Source organism: Cebus imitator, unplaced genomic scaffold, assembly GCF_001604975.1.
Source record: "Cebus imitator isolate Cc_AM_T3 unplaced genomic scaffold, Cebus_imitator-1.0 Scaffold4, whole genome shotgun sequence".
In the NCBI taxonomy this organism is placed as follows: Eukaryota; Metazoa; Chordata; class Mammalia; order Primates; family Cebidae; genus Cebus; species Cebus imitator.
In genome coordinates this window covers 9,018,325-9,041,967 of record NW_016107319.1, presented here as the reverse complement: position 1 = coordinate 9,041,967, position 23,643 = coordinate 9,018,325, and the positions used below count along the sequence as shown (strand labels likewise).

Sequence of the window (23,643 nt, the reverse complement as noted above, 5' to 3'; positions counted from 1 at the left end):
CGTTTTAACATAAAGAAAGGAAGAGGGCAGAAAGATAGTTAGCATTAGTAGCCATTTTCATTCCTTTCAGGTTTACAAATGTATTAACACACTGCTAATAGTATTACTTTACAGGTAAGAAAATTGAAGCAAAGAATGGCTAAGTAATTACCACTCTTTGGGCTCTAAAACAAAACAACTTGATAACTTAAAATACCCAACATAACTAGAAGGAGAGAGAAAAAAATCTAGGCTTATCACTCACAACTAAATGAAGGCGAAAACAAAACAAGTACACAGCCGTTCAGTAGAGTCTGAATAAATTTCCAAATCTGAGCTTTATATTCTAATGTTATTATTTCCATCTCTTCTTCCCACAAGCATGATGTCAACTGATCAAAATTTTAACTTATTTCGTTAGATATCACAACAAATCATCAAATTACTGTAATTGAGTCAATCTGCCTTTAAAAACTATAATCCTATTACTATTACCACTACACACATTAATCTAAAAATGTAGCTCCTTAAATTTCCAACCACCTCACATTTCACAGGATCTTTTAAAACAAGAAAACACTTTCAAGAATGAGAACACAACCAATGATTTTAAACAGCCACTCCCAAAAGGGAGAAAAACTATATTCTTACAGCTTTCTGCAGTTTCTAACATTTTCCCAGTATAATTTTTGTGGGTTTTTTTTTGAGACAGAGTCTCACTCTGTCGCCCAGGCTGGAGCATAATGGTGCAATCTCGGCTCACTGCAACCTCCACCTCCCGGGTTCAAGTGATTCTCCTGCCTCAGCCTCCTGAGTAGTTGGGAACTACAGGCGCATGCCACCATGCCCAACTACTTTTTTTCTATTTTTAGTAGAGACATGGTTTAACTATGGCAGCCAGGATGGTCTTAATCTCCTGACATCATGATCCATCTGCCTCGGCTTCCCAAAGTGCTGGGATTACAGGCATAAGCCTGTCACTCAGTATGATTTTTATCCACCAAGACAATGCTACATTTGTAAATACTAGTATTCGCAAAAATCCCATCTCTTTTATCCTTCCCCCACTATACCCATACCCAAGCCTGAAGTCAAATTATTTTAACATCAAAAATGTAACGAAATATTAGAAACTTACTCGTTGTTCTTTATCTCCTATCAAACAAACAGATCTAAGTGTTGGTACCCATCTCTTGAATTCACTCATCCAGTTGTGTAATGTAGACTTAGGAACCAAAACCATATGAGGACCAGGAATGTTTCTATAATGTTTCATGTATCCAAGAAGAGAAATTGTTTGAAGAGTCTTTCCTAGGCCCTGAAAGATTTCAAAATAACCACAAAGCAATGAATAACCACAAAAACATTATTTCACAATTATACCACCATATGTAAAAGAAATGCTACATATTTTCAATAGTTAATAAATCGCGAAAACTTAATATATGTGAAAGTTTCTAAGTGTTATGTCATCTAATCTTCACAAGTCCCTAAGGGAAGTATTATCACCCACATAAGGCCCAAACAGTTTAAGTGACTTTCTCAAAGCCATCTAGCAGAGCTAGCATTGAAACGCAATTCTTTTGACTTTGTACTTTCTCCAGCCAATTAAATGTTTTAGCAGCAGAACAATAAAGAAACTTTTAAAAATATTCATTACGTAACTAGTAGTTAATAAGAGATAAAACATCTTTTAAGAATTGTACAAGCTGCCACCCTGAAAAAAATACTTATCAGCTATAAACAATTAATGATCTCACTTGTGTTTTACAGAAGTGGAAGGAAATAAATCATTGTACTACAAAACTCATCCAAAAATATGTTTCTCAAAATGTATTGTTTTTAAATTTATTGTATTTTCATAGACGGAGATTTCTCACAATTCAAGTACAAATCACACTCATGCAACTAAGGCAAGCTGCTTATACCAGTTTCAGAGCGGATCAGTTTGCTAACAGTTCCAGACTATAAGAAACAAAACTGTGTTACATACTTTTATCAATTTAATGTATCAGATATTTTAAATACAAAACATACCCTTCAAAAAACTACCAAACACATACCATTTCATCTGCAAGGATACCATTGATGCCATTCTCATACAAGGAAATGAGCCAATTCAATCCTCGGACCTGATAATCTCTCAGTTTACCCCATTTTACATCTAAGAACAGAAGAAAAGCACAATACGCATTTTAAGAGAAGAAACACAAGGCAATCTCTTTCATGTATGTCTACACATATCTACTGAGTTCATTTTCATTACTAAAGGATTCTTGAACAATAGGAACTCTGCATTTACAAAATGCTAGAGGCAGCTGCCATGGTCTGAAATGAAAAGGGTGGGCATGGAAGATAACCAAGTGCAGGGAGCATGATTGCGGGCATCAGAGTACCCACTCCAGCAACTCAGTTCTTAAGTTACACATATACTGGTCCAAGAGACTCTTTGGCCTCTTGTCTTTTTAATGACAACCCAAGTGTTCCTAACCAAGTATTTACAGCTTTCATAAAGACCAGATACAGATTCTTTGGGTGTTTTATTTTTTTTTTCCATTAAAACAAAGGAAATAGGATATTCCTAAATTACTTTTCCAGTATATCTTATACATTCTAGTGTACTCTCTTCTTTCAAAGTATACTACTTGCTTTGCTTCCCAAAGTAATTATCAAATATATATAATAGTCATCTGATTTTTTTTTTTTTTTGAGACGGAGTTTCACTCTTGTTACCCAGGCTGGAGTGCAATGGCGCAATCTCGGCTCATGGCAGCCTCCGCCTCCTGGGTTCAGGCAATTCTCCTGCCTCAACCTCCTCAGTAGCTGGGATTACAGGCACGCGCCACCATGCCCAGCTAATGTTTTGTATTTTTAGTAGAGACGGGGTTTCACCATGTTGACCAGGATGGTCTCGATCTCTTGACCTTGTGATCCACCCGCCTCAGCCTCCCAAAATGCTAGGATTACAAGCTTGAGCCACTGCACCTGGCAGCATCTGATTTTTTTTCATATGTACACAGTGTACCCCCATCTCCTTTTGAAAAACCACCTGAGATAAAAAAAAAAGCTAACCAATAAACAAATACATGTCAGAAAATATTAAAACTAACATAAAAACGTTAGGAGATAAGTAAGCAAATGTCTCCATGAAGTACCTTTTTAAAAATAAATTAGTTTTCTTATCTGGAACAAATATAAAGCAAAACCATCTCTAGTTTTACATATACCTCAGGGCAATAACAAACACAATGACATTTTATATAACTTTGAAATACAGCACTACTATCAGATAATATGCTGATAATATGCTATCATCTCCATCAAAAGCTGAAGTTTATTTCACAACCAATAAATATCTAAGATTACTACACATTTGCTTTACAAATAGTACCCAACACAAATCCAAAACATTAACCAAAGGCTGTCTCGGAGGGCAATTTTTTTTAAAAAATCAAGTGTGTTTAACATACATGATGGAGAGTCTTCAAATCGCGTGCAAACGTTGGTTGCTTTGGAGCTCTCTGTTAATAGTTCTTCATCCTCCTCTTGCTCTGTTCTACGGTGTCGGTAACTATTAAGTTGAAAATAACATCACCTGATTTAAGTTTTGGCTTTAATTATCAGCTACTATTTCAACATAATAGTCAAGCAGCTGACCAAGATTCCACAAAATTAAAATTTTTAACAAGCATCAACCAGTGAACATCAGCAAATACGAAAAAACTGGCCAGGCGCGATGGCTCTTGCCTGTAATCCCGGCCGAGGCGGGAAGATCATGAGGTCAGAAGTTCAAGACCAGCCTGATCAACATGAAGAAACCCCATCTTACTAAAAATACAAAAATTAGCCAGGCGTGGTGGCGCGTGCCTGTAATCCCAGTTACTCGGGAGGCTGAGGCAGGAGATTCACTTCAACCCGGGAGGCAGAGTTTGCAGTGAACCAAGATCGTACCATTGCACTCCAGCCTGGGGGACAGAGCAATACTCCATCTCAAAGAAAAAAGAAAATATGAGTAAATTTAAATCTGAAATGTTTTAAATAATTATTTAAAACATACATTAAATTGTTATTAAAATACAGTAGTACTGTAGACTAACCAGAACTCAACAAACAGAAATATGATAGTCAAATTTCAAGAACTATGTAGTCAGAAAATCTCAGTATTTGTTCTTTAAAGTGTACCTTGTTAAAAATCTTTTTGCCAAGGGAAAAAACTTCCAGAAACCACATTTTTAAAACTACAACTTTGAGCAAAACCTGCAGCATAAAAACTCAGAAATTAAAGCAGTGACCAGGGATTCATCAAAAAGCTTTATAAATACACATCTAAATTCTACATCCTAAGAGAATCAGATATACCCCCTTAAAAACTGATTTTCTCAAGTTTAATACTGCCAATGAATGTCTAAAGGGCTCGGTTCAGTAACACTATTAATACTTACTCCCCAGTTCTGACACTTCCAGCTTTAAACTTTCATACATCCAGCAAATATTTTCATCTTATTTAGAAAAAAGCAAGTTATTCCCCTATTGAGACCCCTGAATCTAATTTATAACTTCCTTCTACCAAAACTACATGCTTGGTAAAAGGGTAACTGGCCTTCCAAAATAGAAGAAGCATTCCTCAGAAATTCAAGGGCCTTGTTACATATGCTTCTAATAAGAACATCCCAGTCTTATTCCTTCTACTTCTCTGCATTCCGAGCCTATGAAATTGAGTACAAAGATCTACTTCCATCCCCAATTCATTCTCCATAAACTGGGCGATAATTTTAACATTATTTTTATAAAATCTCCTTTACGATTATTTTCAAAATGCTTATTACAGTTGTAAAACTCAAAATAAAAGCTGAGGTATGTTTTTTTGTTAAAAATTGAATATAATTGTGAATGACTGGAGGAAAAAAAAAAAAAAAAAAGGATTTTTGGCCAGGCATGGTGGCTCATACCTCTAATCCCAGCACTTTAGGAGGCTGAGGTGGGTGGATCACTTGAGGTCAGAAGTTCGAGACTAGACTGGCCAACTTGGTGAAACTCCATTTCTACTAAAAATACAAAAATGAGCTGGGTGTGGTGGTGTTATCCTGTAAACCCAGCTACTCAGGGTGCTGAGGTACAATAATTGCTTGAACCCCAGAGGCAGAGGTTGCAGTGACATGATATCACACCACTGCACTCCAGCCTGGACAACAAAGTGAGACTCTGTCTCAAAAAAAAAAAAAAAAAAGATTTAAATAAATGTATTCCTGATACTCAAAGACAGTAGTCACCCTCATTACTTTAGGTAAATTAGCTTCTCATTTAAGATGGTTTTAAGAGTAAAGAAATTTGTTAACTAGGACTCTTCTTCCCCAATAACACTATTTAATAGATCAAGACGAACAATTTATTACGTATTTCCAACAGAATCTTTTTTCTTATAAAAAATTAGGATAAAAACAAAATAGAAAAGAATAACAGAATTGTTTCATTGTTTCATAGACAATGTGACATCATATTGTCTATCCCATAACGATATTCATTACAGTAGTCTCTAGTTTCATGCCATGACACTGATATTCAAGTATCTGCAAACTTCTGATGTCTGAAACATTTCAAACACAGCTGAAGTGCAAAGTTGCCTCTTACAAAGTCTCCTAAGTATTAAGATAGTGCTTTGGTCACAATGAATAAGAAATAAGATATACTGGATGAGCGGAATACTCCAAATAAAACATAGTATGCTTACAACAATAATCCCTTCAAGATGAAGATCAAACTTCCCTCTTACAATACACTGTGTAGTGAATTTAACCTTGTTGATATTTCTTCTTCTAGATAATCTTTTATATCTTAATTGCTAATTAGTTTTCACTTGGGAATTACACAAAGGTATTTCAGGGAGCCAAGATGGCCCTAAATCTACTATTACTAATTAAACATCTTAGTTATCCAACCAGAACGCAAATTCTAGAGAATTCCCAAATTCAACATGTAAGAATTATTTTCAACAACCACCAAAGGATGGCATACAACTTGACACTTTAGTTAATACAAAAACAACTAAGTATGCCACAAAAATTTTAAACAGGCTGCTGTGACCTAAGTCATCACAATATCCCACACACTAGACTTTAAATAAAATACCGTCAATACATGCATGTGATGTAGGCGCCTACAGCACACCCAAGTCAGATCCAAATTCAAGTCTGGATCATTCTTACTATTTCAGTGTGATGTTAAGCCACTTAACCTCAGCATTTGTTTTTCCTCTCTGAGGAATGATGTGACATCTAAATTCCATACTCAGTATGACTGTTACAATTCATAAACACTATAATGCTATAGAAAGTAAGGCGTTATGCACATTTTTCTTTTCTTTTTTTTTTTTTTGTAGTGATGGGATCTCCCTATGTTGCCCAGGCTGCTCTCATATTCCTGGAGTCAAGCAATCCTCCCACCTCGACCTCCCAAAATGCTGGGATTACAGGCAATAGCACTGCGCCCTAACTATTATGCATATTTTATATGCTTATTCATTTATGGCTAAAGCATGCCAGGCCAAGCAGGACCTAATAAATAATGACACTAAAATAATTTTTTAAATTATTTAGTTATCATAAAAGTGACTTTATGCCTCTACTGAATACTATCAAAAGTAAGTTTGGTTGAACTAAATTACTCACTCGCCAACTGATAGTAAGTTCTGCTTCTCATCTTTTTTTATTCGTGGGCGCCCTGGTTTCATCTTCAAAGGTGAAGTTGGAGTCTTCTGAGCAGCAGGTTGAATGAAATGTGCAAACAGTTCTGTCTGCTTTAATAAATACTCAAATCTATTTGCCCGGTCAGTTTGCTGAAAAAGAAAAAAAAAATTAAGATACATTTTATCAAAGTATCCATTAAAACTCCAGAAAATCAAAGTTTTGGCATGCCTCCATACAATGAACTCAGCAAAAAAAAAATAAAANAAAAAAAAAAAAAAAAAAAAAAAAAAAAAAAAAAAGAACTAGATACATCCAACAACATGGATGAGTTTCAAAAGCACTATGCAAAGTCAAAGAAGCCAAACACAAAAGACTACATGCTGTATGATTCCACTTAAATGAAACACTAGTGATAGAAAGCAGGTCAAAAGTGTCAAGGAGGTAGGAGCAAGAACTGACTGCAAAGGAGCAGGAGCAAATTTTTTTGGGATGATGGAACTACTCTGCATGATGATTGTGACAGTATTTAAGTAACTGCATGTATTTGCTAAAACTCACTGAATTACAAACTTAAAATTATTTTATGTCAAACTTCAACATAGTTGATTGGAACAATTTTTAAAATATTAAGAGGCATTGTGCAATACAAGTGAATTTATTCAGAAGCAGGGAAAAATGAACTGGTCATTCATTAGTTAGGCTGTGACGAGTTTTAAAAAGGTATTAGGTTTGATATTATTCCTTCCTTTCGTATCTACCAGCTGCACCTTTGAATGTTCCCTAATACCAAGAGAATGGAAGAAATTTACTTGGACAAAAAAAATTTTAAAGCTTTGAAGACAAGTTTTCATAAAAATAATGAAATTGAGAGCCTAAAAATTTAGGCAGCCTTTATACAGAAAGAATAATTGTTTGATGAAACAAAGAAGACAAGAAAAGCTCAATAAACAGGAAAACCAACTACCCAACATCTCTGTCTATAAATGTTTAAAATGTCAGTTTTGGAATGAATTACAAAAAGACATTTTACCTAGCCCAGAAATATCCAAATGCCATAATGTTGTAAAAACTATGTATTTTTAAAAGGAACACAATCATTATTTAAAATTACAACATAAAAACTGAAGCCCAATTTGCTATTAGGAAGGCACATGGTTATAGTGTTTCATTGGGTCACAAATGACCAAACGGATCTGCACAGTAACAACACTGTGAACATGCTAGAACCTAGTAGTGTCCTACAGATGACAAGCCTCCGTTGTTTATGTTTTTCAAGATTACAGACTGTTTTAAAGTACTGAACAAGATACATATGTGAGTACATATTTTACACAATTACATTTCTTAATTTATATTAATGAAAGAAAAGCCAAGAGCATGCAACTAAATGTTAGGACTGAAAAAATATTAAATTATTATAATTTTGTTTGGACTCAAGATAAACTGCTTGAGAGAAGGTTAAAATTGAAATGTCTGGAGGGAGAGAAACTAACAGAACACAAAAGCAGAAACAAGAGTATGATTAGGAACCTGAATGAAATCACTTATAAAATCAAATGGAGATTAAAGTGAATAGCCTTGGACTAGCTTCTTCCTCTGAGACAGGAAGAAATGATGTAGGACAGTAGAGGCTATGTTTCAAAAGAGAAAGAAAATAAAGACAGGCCTGCAATTCTTTGTGGAGGAAGACTGAAAATGACAGCATGATAGAAATGGAGCAGAAAGACTGATCAGAGTGGGCACATTTTTGAATGGCTAAATGAGATTGATAGGCAATAAATACTCAACATCCAAGAAAATAAAAACCATAAATATATTCAGGCACCAATCAGCACTATTACTTAGTTTTCTGAAGTACTACTCAGCATTCTGGGTTCAAGAATCAAGAGTGGATAGTGAACTTATCTATGGTTAGGAACTAGCAGATGACAAGGGAGCTTGCTTAGAAGAAAACTGTTCAGGTGAAGATCACAATGTCGAAAAAGAAAATGATGCTGGGAGACTGAAAAACCTGGAAGAAATGAGAAGAGTTCCAATAAAAGCCACTTAGAAAATAAAAAGCACTGTAGAGAACCACTGAAAAACCTCCATTTTATAGTCAGATTTGTGTCATAAATAGCACTTTCCAAAAATGTTAAGAAACGTGGAAGAGGCCAGATCATAAGAAAGAAGGCAAATAAAGAAGAACAAAATAACCCATGCAGTAATAGAAAAATACTGAACTAGGGTGATATGGAAAAAAGAATAAACTCATAAGTAAATTTACTATTAAAAGGTATTCAGTACTGTCATGGACATCTTAAGTACACCTGAAGGGGAACTTTCATTCATTAAGGTAACACTAAGGTATGTGAAGTAAAAATTGAGTACACCTCAAGAGGAACTTTCATTCATTGAGGTAACACTAAGGTATGTGAAGCAAAACTTGTCAATTCAGTTTTGGATATTCTCAAGCAAGAGGTAAGAATAGGATTTTAAAGTAAATGAAAATACTGATTACAGGCTTCTGGGCTAGAGGTTAAGTATTTGAAAGTATTTAGTTAAAGATAACAGGTGAAAACCAGTAAGATTCAAACTGTCTAGGAAGAAATGTTCAAAATTTAACAGGGAAGAACAAAAGAATAAAAAAGCAAAGAGGATGTCATCAAGGGAAAAAACGTCTTACAAGGCAAGTCAAGATTTCTGAAGAATGGTCAACAATATCAAGTACAAATCAAGAAACTAAAACTAAAACTAAGCCTCAGAATTGGCAATTAGATTCACCCGTATAGTGTTAGTGTCAGAATCTAAACTGTAAAGGGTTAAAGCAGTATTAAAATATGTAGACTGCATTCAGTTCAAAGTAGCATTCACTTTAAAAAAGAGTGGCAAATATATTTTTTCCTAAGTTTGGTAGCAAAAAAGATGAGACAGTTTATACATATGTAACAAATCTAAAAATGTATCATTTATAATTTACATAGTGTTACATGTATTGTGCATATTATGTATGTGCATAAAATAAATATCCTAATTTTAGGATTTTGAAGCTATTTAAAAGATTAAAAAATATTTACTGATTTGGAAGAGAAAGTCAGAATACAAGAAAAAAGTATGTTTTAAAAAATATGTAGTATCTGCTATATGCCAGCTATTGTTCTGCTGCAGATAGACAGATTAAGATACTGTTCCTAACTTAGAGGAGCACACTGTGTAGTGCTATTCTTATTTAATATACTGTTATTTTAACTTTTAAGACTTCAATACAATTAAATGAGTTCAATCCATATAAAGCATTCAGAAAAGGGCCTGATACAGAGTAAACATTCACTGTTAGTCGCTGTTACTATTATTAAAACTGAATTTAAATTTAAAGCTCTGTGGTGGTACTGTTTAAATCAAGTCATAGTTCTGAGAGGTTTCTTAGAAGATATGGGATGTGAACTGGGACTTAAATGACTCCAGTATAATGTCATATTATTTTTGTAAAGATCCCATCTATAATATAAAAATGCTGTAAGCAAGGAGCATATATTTTTTCTTTGTAACCAGGAGAGTACAATGCTCGCCAGGTACAGAAGAAATATACACTGGATAAACTATTCTGGTCCTCACCTCACTTCCAAGGTTAAATTTTTAAAGGTATTGTTAACATAACTAGATAATGACATTATGTTAATTCATACAATACTTCCATTTGGTTTACACAGGCAAGTAAGATATGGAAGTTACAGTATTCTATGTTACTTACACGTATTTCAAATGGATATCTGTGCCCTCATTGTAAAAATTAAACAGACGTTGCTATGGTTTGACTGTGCCGCCGTCCAAATCTCCTATGTTGTAATTTAATCCTCAATGCAACAGAGTTGGGAGGTGGGGCCTAATAAAGAGGTGATTAGGAAAAACTTTCTGTCATTATCTCAGGAGGTTGTTAGTTATCACCAGAGTGGGCTTGTTATAAAAGAAAGTTCAGTCCTGTCTTGCTCTCTTCTCTTGCCCTTCTTCCATACAATGACACTGCAAGAAAGCCCTTAGCAAATGCTGGCCTTGACATTGGACTTCCCAGCCTTCGGAACTATTAAGAAATAAGTTTCCTTTCTTTATAAACTACCCAGTCTGTGGTATTGTTATAACACAAAATGAACTAAGACAGATGTTTAGTACATTTAATCACCTAACAAAAAGTTTTCCTTACAGACTATCCATAAGCCTAGAACATACCATTTTTTCTTCATAAGTAGGATCTGGTTCTTGGATTTCTTTTTGCTTTCCAGGTGATGTATCATCAAATACTTCCTAGTAGGAAGAAAAAAATTAAATGGAATTGTTCTTCAAAAATTTTAACATACAATTATAAATGAATTTCTGCCCAAAACACATTTTAAATAATATATTCTCACCCAAATTTCCTAGAAACTGAAATTATTGTCATCTAACCTAACAGAAAAACTGATAAAATGAAATTAAACACCATAGGGATAATAACCTATTTAACCCACATATATATACTGTATGATTGCCAAGATTAGAACAAGATTATCTTCACCATCCTAAAAGAAAACTACATTTAATAGTCTGTTTCTCTTTTTTGTAATAACCATGAAACCAAATTAAATAGTTGTGCAAAAAAGTTCCCTTTTTATCATAAAACTACAATATGTGCTGTGCTACTACACAAATGTAAGCAAAGAAATCAGGATTAGTCACCCTGATTTCCATCTTCTAGAATATTACAAAAAAATTTATCTCGTAGCCTAAACTGAATAACTACAGCCTGATTCCTAAAATAGTAATAAGTATGTTATTCTTGCAAATGCATTTATCCTGACATTCATATGCCACAAACAACAAAAATCAGCAACTTATATACTGCCAAGTTCTGTTCATCCACTAAAGAAAAACTGGCAGAAGTATAATCTTCATTAATGATGCACAAATCTATGCTTGGCAATACATGCTACAATGTAACTATCTGTGACTAAAAAGTTGTGGGGAAGAGGCCTGGTATGGTACTGGAACAAAAGGTAAATGACCTTAAGACGAGCCTAACTTCATTGCTAAGACCCTTGGCACTTGTGTGAACTTATGTTCATCATAAATCTCTGGTCTCCATATGTAAGTGACAAAGCCACCTACTCAGTACAGTTTACAAAATTCCAAATGCCATGAAATGCAACATACAAAAATAAAATGTGCTTTCCAATAGTTGTCATTATTTCTTCCACAGTTAAAAAAANTCCAGGCATCTTGACATCATTATCATTATTGGCTAATAGGCGGTTATTTAATCAGTCCAGTCAAGAGATGAGGATCAACACAGAAGAGTTCCACATTGCCAGAAGAATAACTAAAAAACAAGTTGCTCCATTGACCTATCAGTATCAAGCAAAAAGAAAAAAAGAAAAAAAGTAACTGAATATATAAGGCTATTTCTGAGAAAATCAGCTTTGTCACACACAAAAAAATTCATGAATGCTGTTTATTCTGTGCTTTTAGAAAAACACCTTAGACCACACTTTCAAACAAGAAAAAAGCATTTATAGAATATTCATTTTCCAAGTACAAAACAGATTAAGTTGTGACATTAGGCATGTGTGCTGAAACTTAGTTTTTATCAGTGAATTGCAGTGATTCTGAATTTTGTTAAACAGAAAACAGACTGACAGTACATTGTAAGAGACAAACACAAACACACACACACACACACTATAATGTGAAAAGGAAAAAATTAAAATGAGTCAGTGATAAGATGGATGAAAAATAAAAGTGGTCCAATATAGGGCTGCCCAGTGGCAGTGCAAACTCTGAGTTCAACGAGTTTCAGGAATTACTCAAGGTGATGAGGGCAACTGATGACAGAATAGTACATGAATTAAACACTATGTTTCCAAAAGCTTCCTCTGAAGGAAAAATTGATGCCAGCCAAAACTGTAAACAACTTTATGAGTCTCTGATGGCAGTTCATGACAGTAGAGTCAGAATCATAAAAAAATTGTATAGCCCAGACCTCAGCAGTAGTAAAAAAGCTCCGAGAAGAGAGAGAAAAGAATTTGGACGATTTAACGTTATAAAAGCAACTTAGGGAAGAACAAAGTTTGCCATGAACATTATGGAATCAGGGAGTTCCTGTAGATGTTACAGCTCTACCTCTTCATTTTCTTTCTGAGGAAAAAGTCTCAGAGATAGCAACATCCCCAAACCCAGAAGCTATCGCAATGGATGCTGTCAGAACTGAATGTTTAAGAAGTGGTACATGGTATGAGCTGGAAGGTGTTTAATGAACGCTGCCAAATTCATTTCAAGTCTCCAAAGAATGAATAAAGAGACATACTTTGTTTTTTTTTAAGGACCAGGTCATCTCATAAGAGCTAAGCATAACAGATATCAACAGGGTGGGCTTCCTAGAATGATTTCTGAGCCAACAGTCCAAGACCTTTTGTTGATTTCTGCCCCACTTAGCCAAGTGGGGCAGAAATCAACAAAAAGTATAAATAATTCCGATATAATTCAAGTATAAATAATACCGATAATTATGGAGAAATCAACTATTTTTATACTGATTCTGTTAAAAAAAATTTGTGACTATTAAAATAATTTTCTGAAAACAAAATAAAATTCCTAATATTTCTATACTAGGAAAGTAAAAACAGCTATGGTATTCAATAAATTCAACTGCCAATTTTTTTTTTTTTTTTTTTTTTTAAGAACATGACAGAGCAAGATACGTGAGAAAAGGCTCACTTTTAAAGGCAGACCCGAGTTTTATTACAGGTTCTACCTACCAGAACTCTATTTCCCCATCTGGCAAATGAAAATATCACTAATTTAATACGGTAGTGATAACATCTATACTCATTTTTAAACTTTAATTCAATTTTCATTAAAATAGCAATTTCAAGTCAAAATACTTAAGGCTTAAAACTACGCTGCATCCAGATACTGATACGACATTTATTTTTCCAAAATTTGGAACAGACCCTTTTGAGAAACTGAGGAAAACTATAAACAACGTTTTGTAGAGAACTGGACATTTACACACGTCTCGGGTTTTCAAACCCCTGAAGCCTTGAAACAGAAATCCAAGTTAAAGAGCCCTGGTAACCCGAAAGAACCATTTCCGTAAGAGGAAAAAAAAGGCAACACAACATATTTTAATTTGAAGGAAATCTTAATCACAGAAAACTACAGGACCTACCAGGAGTTCCTATGTCAATAAACCTACCCTCACCACCAAAAGATCTTTAAAAGATTACTAACATTAATGTTACTTAACCCCAACTACCCAAATACAACTCCTGTGCCAAATACCTCAATGGTAAACTACCCTTTCATTTCCTTACCTTACCGTATTCTGCATCAAGACTCATCTTCGGAGCAGTATTACTTTCATTCTGTCTAAGAATAGGAAAATCCCATAAAGCTTTGGGCTCCAACTTACAAAGTATCTCAAAACATGTCGAAGGCCAAGAACAAAAATTGGAAGGAGCAATTACTTTGTTCCCAGATATCGCAAAGCCTGGGAGCATATCCAAGAGCTCCGCCTGGCAGCTCCCCCATCTTTCCAGCCCCCTCAGTGCTGTCAGCATCCCTTGGCCAACCCAAACCCAGAAGTCTCGGCAGCGACTGGTGCTAATTTTTTTTCTTCCTAAGGCCAGAAGCTAAAGAGAGGAAAAGTGCCAGACTGAGAGCCCATCAACTGCGCCAGGTTCTCTAATTCATTCATACACTTATTCATCCCCCCTAAATTAGATGGGGATCCGAGACAGCTGCTGCTGCCTTGGTCGCTTCCCTCCCAATGGAACAGTGCCTGGGAGGGGCCTCCTCTCCCTTCACTGAAGCAGCTGCGCCCCGCTTATCCCCACTGCGCACTCGGCCATCCAGCTCTCGCCATTGTTTCGGCCCAGAACAGATACCGCCCCCGCAAGTACCGGGAAGAAGAAGAGGAGGCCCAATACCTCGGACGCGCTTTTAAATGCCTCCTTCACCCCGCCCGTGCATCCCGCTCCAAAGGGGTCCCCGCCTTTTCCCGAAGTTTGGTGGAAACTAAAACCCACATTCAGAGATAGGAGTGGGAATTGCGGGAGTCTAGAAGGGGGAAAAAAAAAAAAAACGGATGGGTTCCCCTAGGCCACTGTAACCAAGAACATCTGTTCACTGAGGGTGTTCGAAGATTTGTCAAGATTCACCAAAGAGACAAATAATTTAAATGTGAGAAGCCGGAAATCCATTTTGCTTGGCCCGAGTAGGTTAAGAACAACGGAGCAAGGGTGAGAGCAGCACTTCGTATCCACAGGGTGTGAGGCTGAGTCTGGTGCAGAGAGAGAAGCCCGGCTCTGCGCCCGATCGCCAAGATCCGGCGAGGGAGCCAGCTCCTCCTCCCCGCTGCGCCCGCTCCCCACGCCGCAAGCCGCCCTCACCTCCATCTCCGCGTCTGCGGAACCCGCGCTGGCCGCAGACGCAACCGCCTGCGCCGCGACGCCCTCAGGGCCGCCTTTGTTGCTGCTGTTGCTCCCGCCGCTGGCGGCCGAGGCTGCTGGCTTTGAAGGCGCGCTCTCGGGAGGCGGGGGTGGCGGAGGCTCGGCCGCGGAGGACATGATGTTCTGTCTGCGTCACCCGCTGCTGCCAGAGGCCGGGTCCGGCGGGGATGGACCGGGAGGCCTAGGCCTGGGTGGCTACGTCGCAATAAACTGGTGGAGGAGCGAGACTCCCACCCGAACGCTCCCCCGCGCCGCGCCTCCGCGACGGGCCTGAGCCGGGATCAGGAGCCGCACACTCTAAGACGTTCTGCTCTTCCGCGGGGCTCTGGGTTCCACCGACGCTTACCTCACGGCGGGAATCACATCGACGAGGGTGGGCGGGGCCAGACAGGTCACTGAGGTCAAGGAAGGCGGGCTGATTTAGAGGATGGGGGAGGGTTGAGGGAAGGGAAAAGGAAAACGAAAGACAGACTGAGGCTGGGAAAACGCTTCACCGCCTCCTCTTCCTCTGGTAGATACCTTGTATCTCGCCAGCATTCAGGACGACTACCTACGCCACCGACTTTCAACCCTCGCGAGATTCCCTATTGGCTCACTGGCTGGGTCCCTGGCGCGCATGCGCATGCTGCCGTCCTTCCCTCTGGCCCCTCCTCCTCCGGACCTCTAGTGGTCTCGAGGGAGAAGAGTGGACGGGACCTCGAGGGATCGCCCAGAGACGTAGCTTTGTGCATGGGCTTCCTGGTAGGACGCGAGCTCTGTGTTTAGGATTCCATAACGGCTCACGATTCTCGCTGTGTCTTCTGGGCCTGGCCGAGGTCTGAGGGGCCTGGCCGGGGTCGGCGGCACTCCCTGAAAACTTGTCTTGGTCTTGTGCTGCCCATTCAAACTTGGAAGTCTGTGTCTGGCCCCAGTAATTCTGCGGTATCCGCTTACAGGCGTGACGCCACAGCCTTGACGACGCTATGGTTACCCCAAGTGACGTCTCACTGTTTTGTTGTTAAAAAAAAAAAAGAGGGGGGGCCTTTAGTATGATTTTTTTTTTTTTAATTTTTTTTTTTTGGCCCTCTCATGTTAGCTACCTCAGTCATTTCTAAATACCCTCTTTCCTTTAGGTACAGACTTAAATGTTGCTTCTGAATTTATATGCTAAAAGTAAGCAACAACGTGCACACTACCACGTAAGAGAAACACAAGTAATATATGGGGAAGATAGGTGGTGCGATGTAATCTTTTCCTCAAGCATCAAACATGAAAATTAAAACGTACATTCTCCTTAAAGAAGTGTTAACAAATACTCAGCACTAATTACTTTGGTTTTTTTGCTTCTTTTTTTTCTTTTCTTTTTTGGAGACGGTGTTTTGCTCTCACCCAGGCTGGAGTGCAGTGGCGTGATCTCGGGTCAGTGCAACCTCTGCTCCCGCGTTCAAGCGATTTTCCTACCTTAGCCTCCGGAGTAACAGACTATAGGCATGCGCCACCAAACCCAGCTAATTTTTGTATTTTTAGTAGAGACGGGGTTTCACCATGTTGGCCAGACTGGTCTAGAACTCCTGACCTCGTGATCCGTCTGCCTCGGCCTTCCTAAGTGTTGGGATTACAGGCGTAAGCCACCGCGCCCAGCAGCACTAATTACTTTGTATACTGCTTTAGGCAGTCTTCAATGCAGCTTAAGGGCCTTCTTCGTTCATCTCCTATGAAATTTATAGTGTAGTCTATTTGATAACAAATATGCATACTTTAGTAGATTCTCTACCCAGCACAGGGTTTTATTTGGCTTTTTTTATTCCCATATCCAGTACTCTAAAAATGTTCGTTGAATAAAGGAGACATTTTTCAAGAATTGAAGTTTGAGGTGACTGGTGATGTTGAATTCCAAACAGAAGAGATCCCTTGTGAATATATATCCTGCAATTTTTTTAACTAATGGAATGACAATTCTTTGAAGTCTGGAAAAATGTCCTCAGTCCACTAGAAATGCCAGTTCTTAGACTAAAAGGAAATGTCTAAGCATATATGTAAAGATAAATACCTGCAATGATGTTCATCACAGTCTTCATATGTAACTGCAAAAAGCTAACAAGAGTAGGCTGAATCCAATATTAAAAGTTATGAGTTTAAAACTGTCATATACCCAGAAAATGAACTGTTAACCATTAACAACTGTTAATGTTGAATAATGGTTGTGTTGTTGTTTTGTTTTGTTTTGCTTTGTGACAGAGTTTCCCTCTGTCACCCAAGCTGGAGCGCAGTGGTGCCATCTCAGCTCACTGCAATCTCCAACTCCTGGGTTCAAACGATTCTCATGACTTAGCCTCCCGAGTAGCTGGAATTACAGGCATGTACCACCACGCCCGGCTTATTTTTGTATTTTCAGTAGAGACAAGGTTTTGCTGTGTTGGCCAGGCTAGTCTCAAACTCCTGGTCTCAAGTGATCTGCCCGCCTAGGCCTCCCAAAGTGCTGGGATTACAGGCATGAGCCACCGCACCCAGCCGAAGAATGTTAATTATAAATTGTTAACTGAAAAACAAATGTTTTAAAGTTCAAAAATGTACATAAAAGTTGGAAGCATATTTACAAAAGTACTGAAAATAATTACTGTTGGTATTTCCTAATTCTTTTTTGCTTGACTGCATTTTTTTCATTTGTCCAAAATGAATTTGCCTTTTTTTTTTCTGAGACTGAATCTTGCTCTGTTGCCAGGCAGGAGTGCAATGGTGAGATCTTGGCTCATTGCAACCTCCACCTCCTGGGTTCAAGTGGTTCTCCTGCGTGAGCCTCCCAAATAGCTGGGACTACAGGTGCGTACCACCACACCCAGCTAATTCTTGTATTTTTAGTAGAGATGGGGTTTCACCATGTTGGCCAGGATGGTCTCAATCTCTTGACCTCGTGGTCTGCCCACCTCGGCCTTCCAAAGAGCTGGGAGCCACCACAACCGGCTTTTTTGTTTTTTAGGCAGTGGTTTGCTCTGTCTCCTAGGCTGCAGTGCGGTGTCACAATCATGACTCACTGCAGCCTCCGCTTCTTGGGGTCCAGCAATTCCCCCACCTCAGTCTCCCAAGTAGCTGGGACCGCAGGTGCATGCCATCACACACCCAGCTAATTTTTGTATTTTTCGTGTGTAGACAGGGATTGACTTGCCCAGACTGGTCCTGAACAACAATCAGGGCTCAATCTATCTACCTGCCTCAGTCTCCCAAAGTGATGGGATTACAGGTGAGAACCACTGTGCCAGGCTGCTGAATTTTCATATTATTGCATTAATAAAACTTTTTTTAAACTTTCAGCTTTATTGAGGTATAATTGACAAAAATTGCATATATTTAAGGCATACAATTTAATGTTTTGATATATAAACACATGGTGAAATGATTACCAGAACTAAGCTAATAAGCATATCCATCACCTCATGTATTTACTGCTTTCCAGCATGGTGAGAACATTTAAGATCTACTCTCAACAAATTTCAACTACGCAAACCGTATTGTTAACAATGGTTATTATGCCGTACATTACATCTCCAGAAGTTATTGATCCTGTATAACCAAAACGTTGTATCCCCTGACCATCATCTCCCCATTTTAAGAAAACTTAATTTTAAAAAATGTTCTTTCAACAAAAAAATTATGTGGAAGGGTAAGAAGGTAGTGTCTAAGGTGGAACCTGACATATAGATACCTAAGAAATACTTGATGAATAGTTTTTTAGTATTTACATTAAATGTTTCTTCACTTTTTATAGTCTTAGGTGGAAATCTTGGGTCTTGGTCTGGAAACCCTAAAGTTATACATAGGTATATAAAAGGAAGGATCTTAAGTCTGATGACTATTTAAGGAACGCAATAAATAGCAAGGAAAACAATGCACATAATTAAATAAAAATTGCCTCCAAAATGGGGATTGTCTTTTAACCTGTGCATTTATATGTTGAGTTTTTTTTAGGATCGTATGAAAGCTGTATTAGAATCATCTGGGGGGAAATTATAGAGAAAAGATGGAAACTAGAAAGAGAACACAAGATGTTTGAACTCGGTTATCTAGCATAACGGATAGAGAAAAACATTTTTGGCAGAGTCCAGAACAAGAAAGGAAAAGTAGAGAGGAGCTACAGAAAAGACAGGATGCCTAGAAACAGCTACAGGGGCATTAGCTGTGTTCCTCAGGCAGATGGCAGTACTAACAGGGTGGCCAAATCACAAAATCCTGCTAAAAGGCCAAAACTAGCAGCTAGTTGTGGAATTAATCACATCATGTAGAATTCATGTGTTGGTAAAAGAGTAGGTTGGGGAGCAGGCAAGCCTAGATTCCAGTTCAGGCTCTGGAACTTTGTAGCTGTGTGAATGCAGACAAGTTATCTAAACTCTTTGAAATCAGTTTTCTCATCTTTTAATTATTATATTATCCTAGCTTTATTTTGAGATAATATTCTTATTATGATGTCATAAGAGTTAAATGAGACAGTACAAGGTACTTGATACAGTGCCTGACATATAGTGAGCTCTGGGTTCAAGTGTTAGTTAATCTTATCCTTAAGAATCTTAAATCGGGTTCAGAGTATAGTTGGAAGAAGTGGAACCAAAGAAGGAGGAGGGTCAGGGGTGTGGTAGCAAGAAAACACCAGAAAGGATTGGAGCTTTAGCCATGTTCCCAGCAACAGACTGCTACAATGTAAAACAATGTTAGTGTTCTATCTCCAATATGTATATACACACTTTCCACCTAAAATTTCTTGTTAGATTTAATGTGCTAGAACAGCATGTACAGTACAGAAATAAAATAGAACAAAGAGATGTTGCCAGAGGACAAAATATGCCAAAGAGCCAGAGCTCTCTCAGCATGTGTCCTTGAATGGTAACAGAAAGGAGTTAAAGTTTTCTGAAGGACAAAGTAGAAATGCAACACCGCTCTTCCTTGCATACTTATTTTGTCGAAGCCTAAGAAAATAAAGTCTGATTACTACAAGACAATAAAACAGTATTGAGTTTGTATATAAGAATGGGTATTTCCAACACCAGATACCAATGATTACACCTTGTATGTATCTTTTTTAAAGTTCTCCCACTTAAGTCATTTGTCAATATACAGAGATTTCAGTTAAAGAGAAACATCAACTGTGCTGTTAATAAATAGGTAAGAGTATATTCCCTTCATCCCCCTCACATTTAGTCATCAAATAGTGGGGGACTTTGTATCTGCTAGGCATATATGCATATATTTATGTAGTCAAAGCTGTTCAAGTTCTCTCTGCATTTCTTCCTGTTCATGAAAAAAAATTTCTTTTTTGTTGGACTGGTTAGTCTAGGTAAAATATTTATAGGAACCCAAATATTATGGTCCAAAGTTATATTTTAACCACAATTCTTGAAACATTATTGAAAGAATAAACTACAAAGCTTCAGCTAAGAAGTTAGACATTATTTATTTTTTATCTCATTTATTAAAAGAAACTTCAGACAAAGAAAATTAGGCGGCCTTTTGCTCAAAGTATTGAATATAGAAAGAAGGGAAAGATATATCATTAAAACACTAGTAAAAAGAAAACAACAGTTGCTATATCATTATCAGATAAAGTGGATTTCAAAGCAAATTATGAGACAAAGAGGGACATTATATAATGATGAGAGTGTCAACCCAGAAGACAGCAATTTTAAATGTATATGTACCAAATAGCAGAGCTGCAAAATATGTGAAGCAAAAAGTGATAGAACTGAAATGAGAACTAACAGTTATATGTGGAGACTACAGCATCTCTCAACAACAGATGGTACAACTAGGCAGAAAACCAGCAAGGGTATAGAAGAACTTAACAAAAGCCAATAGGATCTAATTGATGTTTGTAGAACACTGCACAAATTTTGTTTCTTATACAAAAGCAGGACTATACACATTCTTTTCAAGAACCCACAGAAAATATAGCAAGATAGACCATAAACAAACCTCAACAAATTTAAAAAATTTGAAATCATAGAGAATATGTTTTTTAACCACAATGGAATCAAACCAGAAATCAATAACAAAATGTTACCAGGGATATATTCAAACTAAATGACACGCTTCTAAATAATCCGTGGGTCAAAGGGAGATCTTGAGAAATCAAAAAGCACACTGAATAGAATAAAAATACAATATATCAAAATTTGTGGAACACAGCTAAAGCAGTCTTAGAGGGAAATTATTATACACTAAATACTTAAATGCAGAAAAGAGAATAGTCTCAGAGATAAGCTTTCACCTCAAAAACCTAAAAAAAGGAGAGCAAAGATAAATCCAAAGTAAGCAAAAGGAAGGAAATAATAAAAGTAAGAGCAGAAGCTGGGTGTGGTGGCTCACGCCTGCAATCCCAGCACTTTGGGAGACCGAGGTAGGCAGATCACAAGGTCAGGAGTTCGAGACCAGCCTGACCAATATGGTGAAACCCCGTCTCTACTAAAAATACAAATATTAGCCAAGCATGGTGGTGGGCGCCTGTAATCCCAGCTACTCAGGAGGCTGAGGCAGGAGAATGGCTTGAATCCAGGAAGTGGAGGTTGTGGTGAGCCAAGATTGTGCCATTGCACTCCAGCCTGGGCAACAAGAGCAAAACTCCGTCTTAAAAAAAAAGTAAGAGCAGAGGTCAATGAAATTAAATACACAAAATAAAAAGCAAAGAACTGTTTTTTTTTTGAAAAGATACATAAAATTGGCAAACTTCCAGGAAGTCTGACAAGAAAGGAAGAAAGGAAAAAAGAGAGGGAAAGAAGAAAGAAAGGAAGGTAGGAAGGAAGAAAGAAGACTCAAATCACTAATATCAGGAATAAAATAGGACCTATCATTTTAGACCTTGAAAACATCAAAAGAATAATAAGGGAATACAACACATATAAATGTAACAACTTAAGTAGAACACTTCCTTGAAAAATACAAGCCACTTTAACTCAAACAATATAAAAAAGATCATTTGAATACCACTATAACTATTTAGGAAATTAAATTTATAACTTAAAAACTCCCAAAAAAGAAATCTCCAGGGACAGACGGTTTCAATGAAAAATTCTACCAAATATTTAAAGATGAATTAATACCAATTCTATGCTACCTCCTACAGATAATAGAAGAGGATGATATACTTTGTAATTCATTTTATATATGAATTATATTTCTAATACCAAATCAGACAAACACTACAAAAAAAGAAAATGACAGACCAATATTGCCGATGAATATAGATACATAAATCCTTAACAAAATATTATCAGATACAATTAAATTATGTGTAAAAAGAATTATGCACCCTGACCAAATTTGATGAATATTCCAGATATTCAACACTTGATTCAGTGTTTGAGAATTATTGAATGTTGTCTGCCATATTAACAGGCTAGAGAAGAAAACTCACATAATTATATTGATTGATAAGGAAAAAGCATCTGACAAAATTCTAACACCCATTTATGACAAAACTGTCAGAAAAATAAAAAAGAGAGAAAGCAGAAATAGAACAGCACTTCCTCCTCTTAATAAGAAGCTTCTGCAAAATACCTACAGTAAACATTATACTTAGTGAGATTGAATTCTCTCCCCTTAAGATCTGAAACAGGGAAGGCTTACTGCTTATACCATTCCTATTCAACACAGTGCTGAAAAGGAAAAATAGAGATCACTGAAATTATCTTCAATCTGACATAAAACTTTTGTTGAAAATCAGAATAATGATTCAATTTGGCCAAATACAAATTGATATTTTTCATAATCTTTAACAATAAAGTGGAAGTAATGCTAGCTTATTTGATCAATAAATCAGTATAAATTTAGGAAAAACATTCCCAACTAAAATTAGTATAGTATTGCATTATATTTAACGTTGATAAATCAGAGAAGACATAGATGATTTTATTAAAACAAAAATATTAAATTAGTCTTGTTGCCAAATATTCACCTAAACTGTGAACATGGCTTCTCTACTTGTCAGTTTCAGTAAAAATACTTTTCTTTTAGATTTTAGCACACTTAAAGTATTAGTTTATTATTTTCTAGGAATTTTTGGAATATGCAATCCATATAAGTGCCTCTATTAGTCAATCAGAACAGGCCCCTTTAAGAGTTTGTAATTGAACTTATTGATAACATCCTGAAATGAAAAACATTACACACTCATGCAAGGAAAGTAAAATTCTGTCTTAATTAGAGACACATATACAGACAGAGAGCACTTAAGAGTTTTAATTCTGAAATTTCACCCACTGGTCAACTCAACAATAAATACAACATCACAACAACTTCCCAGTTCAGATACTAAAGAGCTTTTCTCCTTCCTGATAGGCAGGAAATTCTGAATTGATTTAAGCCTGAAATAGATAAATTGACAAACAAACCAAAAGACTAGAAAATCCAACACTTTATTGTCTCTCACTCAGCAGAGACTAGATCTTTATCAGCCACTAATTCTTCTACAGAAATCAACAAATGGTCAGATAATAAAAACCAAATTGCCAATTATTGCTGCCACTAATGGGAAATAATTTATCAGCTGCAAAAGAACAAAA

General features: G+C 36.9%; 1 protein-coding gene and 1 pseudogene across 1 annotated transcript in view; one reads left to right on the top strand and one right to left on the bottom strand.

Moving 5' to 3' along the window:
- The window catches only part of SMARCA5 (SWI/SNF related, matrix associated, actin dependent regulator of chromatin, subfamily a, member 5), a 42,767-nt gene extending 27,049 nt beyond the window's left edge, over positions 1 to 15,718 (bottom strand). Inside the window, exons 1-6 of the mRNA XM_017534510.2 lie at positions 15,062 to 15,718; positions 10,866 to 10,940; positions 6,645 to 6,811; positions 3,450 to 3,550; positions 2,043 to 2,143; positions 1,118 to 1,297 (exon numbers count right to left, since the gene is read on the bottom strand). Coding sequence (XP_017389999.1) covers positions 1,118 to 1,297; positions 2,043 to 2,143; positions 3,450 to 3,550; positions 6,645 to 6,811; positions 10,866 to 10,940; positions 15,062 to 15,238 — 801 coding nt within the window. The 5' untranslated portion in view covers positions 15,239 to 15,718. The remainder of the gene's footprint in view (positions 1 to 1,117; positions 1,298 to 2,042; positions 2,144 to 3,449; positions 3,551 to 6,644; positions 6,812 to 10,865; positions 10,941 to 15,061) is intronic.
- Positions 11,651 to 13,346, top strand: LOC108307509 (annotated as a pseudogene).
- Positions 15,719 to 23,643: the final 7,925 nt, after the last annotated feature.